The following is a 13,088-nucleotide window of genomic DNA, read 5'->3' on the forward strand; positions in this document are numbered from 1 at the left end:
AAATAATATTACAACAAAATTTAGCCTCCTTTAATGAAAAAAAGACAAATTCTAACCAAGTCTTTTTATTCATTATGAAGGGCAGAGCTGTCTAAAATATTTTGTTTCATAGTAGGCTGCCAGGGTCTATCAGGAAACAGGCTAAAATAGTTTCTGGGATGTTCTCAGTTTATTAAAATGTCTCTGCTTTTCACAGTTAACAAGGATCATAAGTTTGAAGCAAATCGCGGTTTGTCTCCTTCTTGGTCTGTGTTTAAGACTGTGGAAGAATCCCTTTGTAGAACAGCTGTTGGTGGTGGGGCCCCTCGGTTAGGAGGAATTGCTCCTGAAGACATCTGACGGAAGAGAGCAACTCTCTGAGGGACAGTGCCTCTGTTCCCAACCTGCATACCTGGACCTTGGACACTAGAGACGGGTTGTGGAATTGAGGCTAGAGACTCTCCCACCGTTGGATGAGGTCTAGAAATCAAAGTGGAAATCTCATGGGGCAAAGAAGGCTGTGAGGCAGAGAGAGGCCTCACTTCTCTTGTCAGGTTAGTGTTGTGAAGGGCTTGTGTACTCTTGTGAACTTCATTTTTCTGCGATGAACTAGGTGTCTGCTGCTGCTGCTGCTGTATCAGTGACAACTGTGAAGCAGTTGGGGATGCATACTGAAAAGTTCGACCTGCCAGAGGGCTCTGTACTGGCGGACTACAGACTGCAGTAGTATAAGAGCAAGGAGAGAGAATGACAGCTTGCTGGGGCATCTGTGTGCTCGGTGTTGGAGAATGCAAGTTTCCATGAGATAGGCTGGTTGCAGTATACACAGGAGGAGATTGTGTCCTGATTCGCGATGATGATGCAGTGGTTGAAGAGCTAGAATTTAGTGCTGGCATTTGCTGTAGACTAACTGGGGCAATAGCCTGCACCATTTCTCTGTCATGTTTTACTATCTGCTTCAAGATCTCATTCTCCTGATTGTTGAAAACTCCAGTATTGAGATCTCTCTGGAACTTCTGCAGGAGAAGTGAATTCTTCTTTCCTTTAGAAAGAAAGGGGTACAAGAGCAGATGAGTTAGCAGGTCTGGTGCCCAGTAACAGATTCTCACACTCACAGTGTGAGTGCATGCAAGGTGTCTTAAGACCATGATAAAACACGAAGTCCATTATCAGTCATGCAGTACAGCTCAAGTCCTGGGTGTCAGACAGCCTACATAGTAGTGCTGTAATGATCTTCCTAGGGGGTGAGGGATGAAAGAATTCTTCTTTCCTAGCTCTCATACTGCACACACAACCCAGATCAACTGACTCTGCTACACATCCCACATGCTCTGTAGCTGAACTGCCTGTCTTAACAACCCCATACGTTGAATGATACGTGAACTTTCTGTAGCAGCATGGTACCTCTTTACTTATAATGCACCATTATTATTAAAATTATTCTGAACACGTAACCATGAAAATTTACCAAACAGGGGGTGGGAAAAGCGACTAGACTAACTGTAAAAAATTCATCTCTCTCTTTATCAAGCTGTCCTAATTTCCTGAATATAAACTGTTACATAAGTTATAAATATATCTGCCATTTAGCACATTTCCTGGAACTAATTATTAGACATTTGTAACTAGTGACTACCGGACTGAGAGAAGTAATCTCTCTAAATATCTGTGACCTAATATAAACTCACTGCTTATGTGGTACCTGGTTGTGTAATAATGACCACTGTAAATTGAATACCTGGGATCTCTCAAAGGTTATGGTTTGACTAATAACTGTCAGTGTTCTGCCCATCTGTGAAGGTGCGGGCGGGCAATATTTCTCTGTGTGTCAATTGAATCAGACATACAGGAATAACAAAAAAAAATTGATCTTATTTTTTATATGAGAATTTGTACTATTTTTGTCATCTGTAGATTTCCTATTAATAGAAACTCTATTAAATACTACCATTAATAATATTTATTATTTGTTAAGCATTGACCACATGCTTAGTTCTGTGCAAGATGCAAACAAAGATATGATCCCAGAACAAAAGAGCTTGCAGCATCTTGATTTGCTAACTCAGTGCACCACATTCTCAAAAGCTGGTCTCCCTTTTTATGTCTCAAAAAGGTTTGCACAAATATTTTTAAATGTATTTGCTGAATAAATGTTAGCAAAGGTTTGTTATAAATATTGAATTATTTGCCTGTTTTTCATAGTAAATGTTAAGCAGTGTACACCTTCTTCTGTGCTGCTTCTTGTGCCCCTATGACTAACACACCTCAAGCTCCCTATAATCTCCACTTGAAGAAACTGTTAAAACTAAATCACTTTGGTGAAGTGTTTAAACTCTAGTGGCAACACCCTACTGAGTGAAAATTCTGTCTCTCTGTTCCGTTAGGGTCTGATCCTGGAAGGTACTTGTGGGAGTTCAAAGTGTCCAGCATCTTGCAGGAGTCACAGATTTTAAAGCGAGAAGGAACCACTATGATGATCTAGTCTGATCTCCATCGTAACAAAGGCCAAATAACTTCTGTATTAAGCCCACAACCACTAGTTGAACTAGAGCATAACTTTGAGAAACAAACCCAATCTTGATTTAAAGATTTCAAGTGGCGGAGACTCTACCTCATCACTGTGTCTTTCACTTGGACATCTTAGACCTGATTTTCTGAACATCAGCAGATTCCAGCGATTTCAATTCAAGTTGCAGATGCTCAGCACCTTTGGAAATCAAATCCATAGCAACCGGCTTGTGAGGTAAATGAGGGCTTCAAGCAAAGCACAGAGTGGCTTCAACTCCCATTGGCTTTTGGGGGTGTTGAAAGCACTCAGCTCCTCCCAGCATTGGTTTCTTTGACTATAAACTATATGGGGCAGGGAAATATTATCTATTTTTCACTAACCTATAGCAATGAACAATGTGGTGCATATTAACATCACTAGGCATGATTAATAAATTACAATCTTGATACTTAAGGTATAGAAAATAAACCCCAGAACTTCTTGTCTTACCACATTTCTTATTCATAAGTCAACAGAATATTCCTGCAGTGGAAAAGTAAGGTAATTTTTTTTTAAAAAAGGGTTTAATTTTGGAATATTAGATTTACACTCAGAAAAAAAGTTAATGTTTTCAGAATAAAGTCAAATTTCAAAGAAAATAATACCTATTCTGTCTAGTCTGTCAATGGCCACCGTTTCAAAGGCCCTTCTCATCATGGGGTACTCCTCTAGAACCTCGTTGAAATTGTCCACGGAGAGGGAATAGAGACGGCAGTACGTATCGGCTCTGACGCTGGCGGTGCGGCGGCCCTTAGTCAAAAGGCAAATCTCTGGGGAAAGGGGAAAAACACACAAACACACACACACAGAGGAAATGAAAAGGTCAGTGAACCATGTGAAACTTCACAGCTAGAAAGTGATTTAGTGCTAACAAATAATAATTCAGTACACAACACCATTTTTGCTGCTGCTGCTCATTAAGGTTCCCGGGGTAATTCTGACAGAGTCTGATTCTCTTCAAGAAACTGAAGGAAATCAATTTGGTTTAAAGGCAATGATTTCTGCTTATTTTTTCTAAATATATACACATAACAATTAGTTAAACTTTTAAATGATTTTTCTTAATATGCCTGAAATAATCTATCCAGTTTCAAACTTATCTTGCTGATCTGACTCATCCAAGTAGTTCTGTTGATGTTAGTAGGAATATTCAGGTGAGTGGACAGACTGGGTCAATATTCCAACAAGTTTGGTAACACAATTTAATGCTTATAATGAAAATAATATCAATATAATAATAAATTATAATATTATAATAAATAATATTAATAACAGTTATAAGAGATACAACTTCCTAATATTAACATGGGGAAACAGTTGGGATATTAATTAACATTTTACTACTTTCCCTCTTAAGGCTATATAGTAAATCTAAAGCATCTGTGATAGTAGAGTCATACTGGATAACAAGAGCCTCAGTCCTGCAACTGGCTCCACATGGGTAGACCCCTGAATCCACAAATGCATGCAGTTGCTGGATAAGGGCCAAAGTTACCTTCAGATACCATACCTGTGCAAGAACATAACAGGGCCCGGCTCAGGCAAGGCTGCCCACTGAAGTCACCAAAAGTGTCCAGTACATACGTGGGTATAGATATTACTCTCACATACGTTAATGCTTTAAATTGACACTATAGAAGAATATTGTTAATTTGCAATTTGCTAATATTCATACCCCATCATTTGCTTTGCCCCAGTCTTTTCCCGCTGCTCAATGAAGATGCGTTAGTGAAGTTTTGTAGTACATAATTTGTAATGCTACAGAACATTAACTACTACATATTATATAGCGCTAATTAGGAATTTTTCAACAAAGAATTTTTTGCCAGAAAGTCTAAACCGAAAGTATTCATGGGAAAGGATCAGTGCTGACAAATTTCCTGGTTTAAATTTTTTTGAAACAAAAAGTTCTGCTTTTTGGGTCAAAATGTCTTTTTGTTTCAAAATTTAAGCTAATTTACAGTAAAGAAATGTAAAATAAAAAGATTGAAAGTGAAACAAAACATTTCAAAAATTATCAAAATGAAACATTTCAGCTGAGCTGTTCTGACTTTTTCAGAGATTTTTGGATCGGAAAAATTGTCAAGATTTTTACTGTGTCCTATTTCAGGGCAAGAAAAACATGTTGAAATCTCAAAACACTCACATTATGGGAAACCTGTTTCCTGCCAGCTATAGTATCATAACCAATGTTAAAAACTAAATTACAAATAGATGAACAAAGCATATTGGGTAGGATGACCATATTTCCCTATGCTGAATGCAGAATGCCTGGTAAAATTACTGGTATTCAAGTGAGTTCAACAGCAATCAATCAGAACTATGCAGTACAAACAAGTCGAATTAACATCAGATTGACTGAGCCCCTGTTAAAAAGAAATACTGCATAGTTGGATTCTTTTTATTTACCTGTGGGCTGGGGGAGGGATAGCTCAGTGGTTTGAGCATTAGCCTGCTAAACCCAGGGTTGTGAGCTCAATCCTTGAGGGGGCCACTTAGGAATCTGGGGCAAAATCAGTACTTGGTCCTGCTACTGAAGGCAGTGGGCTGGACTCAATGACCTTTTGGGGTCCCTTCCAGTTCTATGAGATAGGTATATCTCCATATATTATTATTATTACCTTCTTATCTTTAAGGCTTTAGAGTTCACACGGGGAGGGGTGACACACACACATTCCCATATACCTCTCTCACACAGGGGGGAATGACTAACTGACCCAACCCTCCCTGCCCAGCGCTCTCCGCCCTCCATGCTGGGCTGGGCCCCCAGGATGGACCTGCCTCTCCAGGTACCTGGCACTGCGTCTGCCTGAGGCAATACATGGGTGGGGGGCATGCAGGGTCACATACCCTCCCCCCCCCCGCCCCAGATTTCTGCCAGGGTTCACACCAGAATGTGGCTAGCAGCAGCCTTTTGGCACTGGGTGGAGGGAAGGGACAGGAACTGCTTCCAGCAGCAGGGGAGGAAAAGGGGGGAAGGGATGACCTGGCCCGTGTCTTTGCAGAGCTCATCTCTTCCCCCGCCATCCCCTGTGGCTGGAAGCAGCTTGTCCCTTCCTGCCCGCACAGTGGTGAAAGACAGTTAACACCTCCAGGCTGCTGCTGGCCACAGACATAACCCAGCCGCCTCCGGCTACAGTGCGGGCAAGAAGGGGTTAAACTCTAAGGATGCATTGTGCAGAAAGGGCCCAGGGAACCTGACTGCAGGGGCTTCAGCGAACCCAGCCAGAGATGTGGCCCAGCAGGGGAGGGTGCCTAGGGGACAGAGCAGCTCCACTGTCCCTGGGGGCAGGACCCAGGGTGGGTGGAGGGTGAAGAGGGTGCCTGGGGAGGGTTGTTATGGAGCCTGCAGGGTCGGGGCATGAACAGGCTGGAAATTGCTTCCCCCCACTCCAGAGTTTAGTTGAAGGGCAGAGAGGCTTCCGCGTGCCAGCGCTGGGCGGGGCTTTGGCGCATGCAGGGCTTGGCTCCTCCTGGCCAGCGCCCTGGGTCAGAGGGTCTTGGGCTTTCCCGGGGCGCTGACCCAGCCAGAGGCAGTGGGGGAAGGAAGGAGCTGAGCGCTCCGACAAGGGGCTGGTTCTCCGCACGCCACTGGGAACGGGATGGGATATGGAGGAGGAGCAGCAGGGCTGTGGGGGTGAAGGGGCAAAGCAGGGAGAAGACAGCGAGAGGGGGAGGACATAAATGGCAGATGCGTGGGCAGCAAAGGCGACACTTAACCGGCTGCTGCCTGGCGCCTGCCCACACTCACCAGCCACTGCAGCGCGCAGCCAGTGCCGGCAGGAAACGGGGTGGAGGGTGGGGCCCTGCTGGCCTAGAGCTTAACTATTTCTTCAGTTCCAATTAGTGATTTTAGGTGTTAGACTACAACGAATCTGTAATTCAACTCTTATGTAGGTTTACTTTAATTACACAATCTTTTTGGACAATTGTTCCCTGGAACATTATAAAACAAATGCTAATCACAGTCCTAATGAGAAATGGCTATTTGAAAGCACTAAACAATGCTACAGACATCAGTTTATTTTTATAGCCCATCTTTTACATAACTGTGATTAATGCAACAGTTTAATTAAATGGGAAAGCCATGATTTGTACTTCGCTATCATGGGACTGCTTCACAGATGGCACCATACAACTCAAAAGTATACGGAAAGTGTTCATAGAATATCAGTGTTGGAAGGGACCTCAGGAGATCATCTAGTCCAACCCCTGCTCAAAGCAGTATAAATCCCCAGACAGTTTTTTTTTTTAAACCCCAGTTCCCTAAATGGCCCCCTCAAGGATTGAACTCACAACCCTGGGTTTAATAGGCCAATGCTCAAACCAAGTGGATCAATTACAATGCACACATACCTTTTAAAAAGTCAAAGTAACATATGTAGTAATACAAGTTGTAAGGTAAAGATGTTTTGAGGATTATGGGCATTCATATTGACTATCTGTAATATTAAAACATATGAACAACAATCCAAGTAAGAGGCTAAATGAGTGATGCTCACCAGTTATCTTCCTACATGTCAGTATTTAAATAAGTAGGTCAGTTTTCAGACTGCTACACAATATACATTTCCAAAGAAGCCTGTACAAACAAAAGTACATCTATATCTGCACCATGTAAAACTGAGTGGAAAATATGTGGACTTACAAATCTAGGTCCGCAAGCAGAATTTCCTGAAATAATGCATAAATGCAACAGTCTTTCTGGACAGGCACCTCTAGATGCCCAAATGATAGAGCTAAGAAAAATTAAATAGGGATGAAATAAATGAGTTGGCCCATATTAAATGACTCCTTAGTAGTTTGGATTAGCACAAGGAAGATCTCTGCAAGGAGCAGTGAGTAGGAAAACAATAAGAGAGTAAGGGGCAAACTGACTCCTAGAAATAGCCAGTGCTAGCTAGCAGTGGCTAAAAGGGTAAGTTATTGACCTGTAACTGACGGTTCTTTGAGATTTGTGGTCCCACTGTAGTTTATGCATGTGCACTATGTGCTCAGAGCCGGAGAATTTGAAAGTAATGTCTGGTGGTCTGTGCATGCACCCTGGCTCACCCTGTGTCTCCATCCAACGGGATGAAGGGTGGGGCGGACTGACTGCCTCTACAGTTCCTTCTCTACCACAAATCAGATGGAGCTGAAGCAGAGGGGAAGGAGAACATAAGAACATAAGTGATCTCTCTGCTGCCATCCATCTCCACCCTCTGACAAACAGAGGCTAGGGACACCATTCCTTACCCATCCTGGCTAATAGCCATTAATGAATTTAACCTCCATGAATTTATCTAGTTCTCTTTTAAACCATTATAGTCCTAGCCTTCACAACCTCCTCAGGCAAGGAGTTCCACAGGTTGACTGCGTGCTGTATGAAGAACTTCCTTTTATTTGTTTTAAACCTGCTGCCCGTTAATTTCATTTGGTGGCCCCTAGTTCTTATATTATGGGAACAAGTAAATAACTTTTCCTTATTCACTTTCTCCACACCACTCATGATTTTATATACCTCTATCATATCCCCCCTTAGTCTCCTTTTTTCCAAGCTGAAAATTCCTAGCCTCTTTAATCTCTCCTCATATGGGACCCATTCCAAACCCCTAATCATTTTAGTTTCCCTTCTCTGAACCTTTTCTAATGCCAGTATATCTTTTTTGAGATGAGGAGACCACATCTGTATGCGGTATTCAAGATGTGGGAGTACTATGGATTTATATAAGGGCAATAAGATATTATCCATCTTATTCTCTATCCCCTTTTTAATGATTCCTAACATCCTGTTTCCTTTTTTGACTGCCGCTGCACACTGCGTGGATGGCTTCAGAGAACTATCCATGACCATGCCAAGATCTCTTTCCTGATTTGTTGTAGCTAAATTAGCCCCCATCATATTGTATGTATAGTTGGGGTTATTTTTTTTCCAATGTGCATTACTTTACATTTAGCCACATTAAATTTCATTTGCCATTTTGTTGCCCAATCACTTAGTTTTATGAGATCTTTTTGAAGTTCTTCACAGTCTGCTTTGGTCTTAACTATCTTGAGCAGTTTAGTATCGTCTGCAAACTTTGCCACCTCACTGTTTACCCCATTCTCCAGATCATTTATGAATAAGTTGAATAGGATTGGTCCTAGGACTGACCCTTGGGGAACACCACTAGTTACCCCTCTCCATTCTGAAAATTTACCATTTATTCCTACTCTTTGTTCCCTGTCTTTTAACCAGTTCTCAATCCATGAAAGGATTTTCCCTCTTATCCCATGACAACTTAATTTACGTAAGAGCCTTTGGTGAGGGACCTGGTCAAAGGCTTTCTGGAAATCTAAGTACACTATGTCCACTGGATCCCCCTTGTCCACGTTTGTTGACCCCTTCAAAGAACTCTAATAGATTAGTAAGACATGATTTTCCTTTACAGAAACCATGTTGACTTTTGGCCAACAATTTATGTTCTTCTATGTGTCTGACAATTTTATTCTTTACTATTGTGTCAACTAATTTGCCCGGTACTGACGTTAGACTTACCGGTCTGTAATTGCCAGGATCACCTCTAGAGCCCTTTTTAAAATATTGGTGTTACATTAGCTATCTTCCAGTCATTGGGTACAGAAGCTGATTTAAAGGACAGGTTACAAACCATAGTTAATAGTTCTGCAATTTCACATTTGAGTTCTTTCAGAACTCTTGGGTGAATGCCATCTGGTCCCAGTGACTTGTTACTGTTAAGTTTATCAATTAATTCCAAAACCTCCTCTAATGATGCTTCAATATGTGATAATTCCTCAGATTTGTCACCTAAAAAGGATGGCTCGGGTTTGGGAATCTCCCTAACATCCTCAGCCGTGAACACTGAAGCAAAGAATTAATTAAGTTTCTCTGTAATGACTTTATCGTCTTTAAGTGCTCCTTTGTATCTCGATCGTCCAGGGGCCCCACTGGTTATTTAGCAGGCTTCCTATTTCTGATGTACTTAAAAAATATTTTGTTATTACCTTTTGAGTTTTTGGCTAGCTGTTCTGCAAACTCCTTTTTGGCTTTTCTTATTACATTTTTACACTTAATTTGGCAATGTTTATGCTCCTTTCTATTTTCCTCACTAGGATTTGACTTCCACTTCTTAAAAGATGCCTTTTTATATCTCACTGCTTCTTTTACTTGGTTGTTAAGCCACAGTGGCTCTTTTTTAGTTCTTTTACTGTGTTTTTTAATTTGGGGTATACATTTAAGTTGCACCTCTATTATGGTGTTTTTGAAAAGTGTCCACTCTAGTTACTGTACCTTTTAATTTCTGTTTATCTAACCTCCTCATTTTTGCATAGTTCCCCTTTCTGAAATTAAATGCCATAGTGTTGGGCTGCTGAGGTGTTCTTCCCACCACAAGAATGTTAAATGGTTATTATATTATGGTCTCTATTTCCAAGAGATCCTGTTATAGTTACCTCTTGGACCAGATCCTGTGCTCCACTCAGGACTAAATCGAGAATTGCCTCTCCCCTTGTGGGTTCCTGTACCAGCTGCTCCAAGAAGCAGTCATTTAAAGTATCGAGAAATTTTGTCTCTGCATTTCACCCTGAGGTGACATGTACCCAGTCAATATGGGGATAATTGAAATCCCCCACTATTATTGAGTTCTTTATTTTGATAGCCTCTCTAATCTCCCTTAGCATTTCATAGTCACTATCACTGTCCTGGTCAGGTGGTCAATAATAGATCCCTACTGTTATATTCTTATTAGAGCATGGAATTACTATTCATAGAGATTCTATGGAACATGTGGATTCATTTAAGATTTTTACTTCATTTGATTCTACATTTTCTTTCACATATAGTGCCACTCCCCCTCCCCCCCCACTGCACGACCTGTTCTGTCCTTCCGATATATTTTGTACCCCAGAATGATTGTGTCCTATTGATTGTCCTCACTCCACCAGGTTTCTGGTATGCCTATTATATCAATATCCTCCTTTAACACGAGGCACTCTAGTTCAACCATCTTATTATTTAGGAGGGCGGATAGTAGACTACAGATTGAAACCACACATCTCAAAGACCCTCCAGTTTCAGGTCAGTAACTTCCTTTTCTTCTTTGAGTGATGTCCCTATTGTATCCCACCGTGGGTGACTGAGAAGCAATACCTAAGTAGGAGGAGGGCGCGAGGATGTAGACTGTAGGGCTGAGCGGAGGACCGCCATCCCAAAGGCGGCATCAGCAGAGGAGTCCCGTACTGGGACATGTTTTGCAAACATGTGAATGGAGCCCCACGTGGCTGTCTTACAGATGTCAAGGAGGGGAACATCCGTAAGTGATGCCATAGTTGTAGTTTGTGCTCTGGTGGAACGAGCTCTTTCCCCATTTGAGGGAGTGGGGGGTTCGATAGCTGATAGAGTAGAATGCAGCCAGAGATCCATTTGGGGATCCTATAGGTCAGTGATTCTTAACCTATTTACCATTGTGGGCCACATATACAGCTATCTATGTGTTATATGGGCTGCATCCATACACTATATATACTACCTGTACATCTAAAAAAACATAAGGTTTAGTATTTGTTATATGACAGCAATACGATTCAAATCAATATAGTACCTTTCATTTTGACATGGGCATATGTCTACCAAGAGCATTTTAAATTAGCAAAATAAGTGAAAACATAACTGTTACAATTAATTAATTTACGGTAAGGGTGGCATTGCTTGGTATATTGCACCTACTGCTCTAGGTGGAGATGATATGCCCCCTAATTCTTTCTGCTATAGCAACAAATAGTCTTGGGGATTTCCTGATTGGTTTTGTTCTTTTCAGGTAAAAGACTAAGGCCCGCTGAACATCGAATGAATGGAGTCTTCATTTTTCTGCAGACGCATGCAGTTTTGGGAAGAACACTGGTAAGTGAATGGATTGGTTAAGGTGAAATCCTGAAAATACTTTAGGGGTGAATTTGGGATGTAGAAGCAAAGAAACCTTGTTCTTATGGAATGTAGTGTAAGGAGGATCTGCCATCATTTCTCCATACTTGCCAACCAACCCTTCTAGCTGAGGTGATGGCTACAAGGAAAGTGATCTTCTAGGAAAAGAGAGACATGGAGCAAGAAGCTAAAGGTTCAAAGGGAGGTCCTTTGAATACCAAGAGAACAAGGTTTAAGTATCGCTGGGAAGTAGTCTTCTGAATAGGTGGGAAGGTTCTTATTAGTCCTTTCCAAAATCTATTGTCAGTGGATGTGCAAAGACCGAGTAGTTCTAAGAAGGGGATGGTATGCACTGATTGCTGCCAAGCAGAATCACAAGGAGCTGATGGACAATCCTAATGTCTTCAGAGAGAGGATATAGTCCAGATGAGAGGAATATCTGCAGTTTCTGGGAGAATGCCTTTTTGATGTGCCCAAGAAACAAAACGCCTCCATTTAGCTATGTAACATCTTTTAGCAGAGTCCTTTCTACTATTAGAAAAGATGTCTCACATGGTTGTGGAGTATGAACATTCTAAGAAGGATGCCCATCCAAATACCAATCCCTGAGGTGGAGTGAATGTGGATTGGGGTGCTTGATCTTGCCATTCCACTGAGTCAGGAGTTTGGGAAACATTGGGAGGATGATAGGTGGGTTGGGTGACATGCATAGGAGGTTGAGAAACCAAAACTGCCTGGAACAGAAGTGGGCAATCAGGATGACTCTGTCCTGCTGGATTTTGTGTAGAACTCGTGGCAGGAGCAGTAGCGGAGGGAAGGTATAGTTGAACTGATCTGATCAAGGAAGAAGCAGAGTGTCGCCCTGGGAGTGGCGACCTAGGGCTCCTCTGGAGCAATATGTGAGGCATTTCCTGTTTTCTTGAGAGGTGAACAGATCCCTAATTGGGGTTCCTCATAGAGTGAAAGTATTGCATGATACCAAGTCATAGAGCTCCCACTTGTGGTTGACTGTAAAATATCTGTTAGGGGCATCTGCAACCATATTTTGCTTCCCTGGAAGGGAGGCTGCTGACAGGATGATTCAATTGCTGATGCACCAGTTCCACAGGCTGACCACTTCTGCTCACAGGAAGATGGATCTTGCTCCTTCCTGCTTGTTGATGCAGAAGACAGTCATAACATTGTCTGACATTATAAGGACATGGTGAGTATGGATGAATGGAAGAAACCGTCTTGCAACTCCAGGATATTGGTATGCATCCTGGACTCCCAAGGTGTCCAGGTACCTAATGCTATTTGGATTTTCGTGTGGACTCCCCAACTTAATAGGGATGCATTTGTTGTGACACTGTGTACCTCAGAATAGCAACCAGGAACCCCATGTTCACCACTGTGATATGATTATGATGTGTGAGGCATCATTTAATAAGTCTTGATTTGTTGAACATTAATATCCTGTTGAATTATGTGTGTTACCATTGAATCTGAAGTTATGAAGTTTTGCTGTGTGTGTGTTACTAAAATATGTTGTCAGGTTGGGAAACATCCACAGTCAGCCTTTCAGTGGCAACAAAGGAGCACCCAGTAAGACAGATTTACATCAGGACCAACCAGACATGTGTTTATGGGCCATTAAGGGGAATCCACTCCCAATGGCCATCC

At 41.9% G+C, this 13,088-nt stretch overlaps 1 protein-coding gene across 1 annotated transcript in view; it reads right to left on the bottom strand.

Moving 5' to 3' along the window:
- Nucleotides 1–206: 206 nt before the first annotated feature.
- HCN1 (hyperpolarization activated cyclic nucleotide gated potassium channel 1) overlaps nucleotides 207–13,088 on the bottom strand; it is a 291,636-nt gene continuing 278,754 nt past the window's right edge. The window contains exons 7-8 of the mRNA XM_065406546.1: nucleotides 3,133–3,297; nucleotides 207–1,021 (exon numbers count right to left, since the gene is read on the bottom strand). Of these exons, the coding sequence (XP_065262618.1) occupies nucleotides 207–1,021; nucleotides 3,133–3,297 (980 nt within the window). The remainder of the gene's footprint in view (nucleotides 1,022–3,132; nucleotides 3,298–13,088) is intronic.

This window comes from Emys orbicularis, chromosome 6 (genome assembly GCF_028017835.1).
Source record: "Emys orbicularis isolate rEmyOrb1 chromosome 6, rEmyOrb1.hap1, whole genome shotgun sequence".
NCBI classification, from domain to species: domain Eukaryota; kingdom Metazoa; phylum Chordata; order Testudines; family Emydidae; genus Emys; species Emys orbicularis.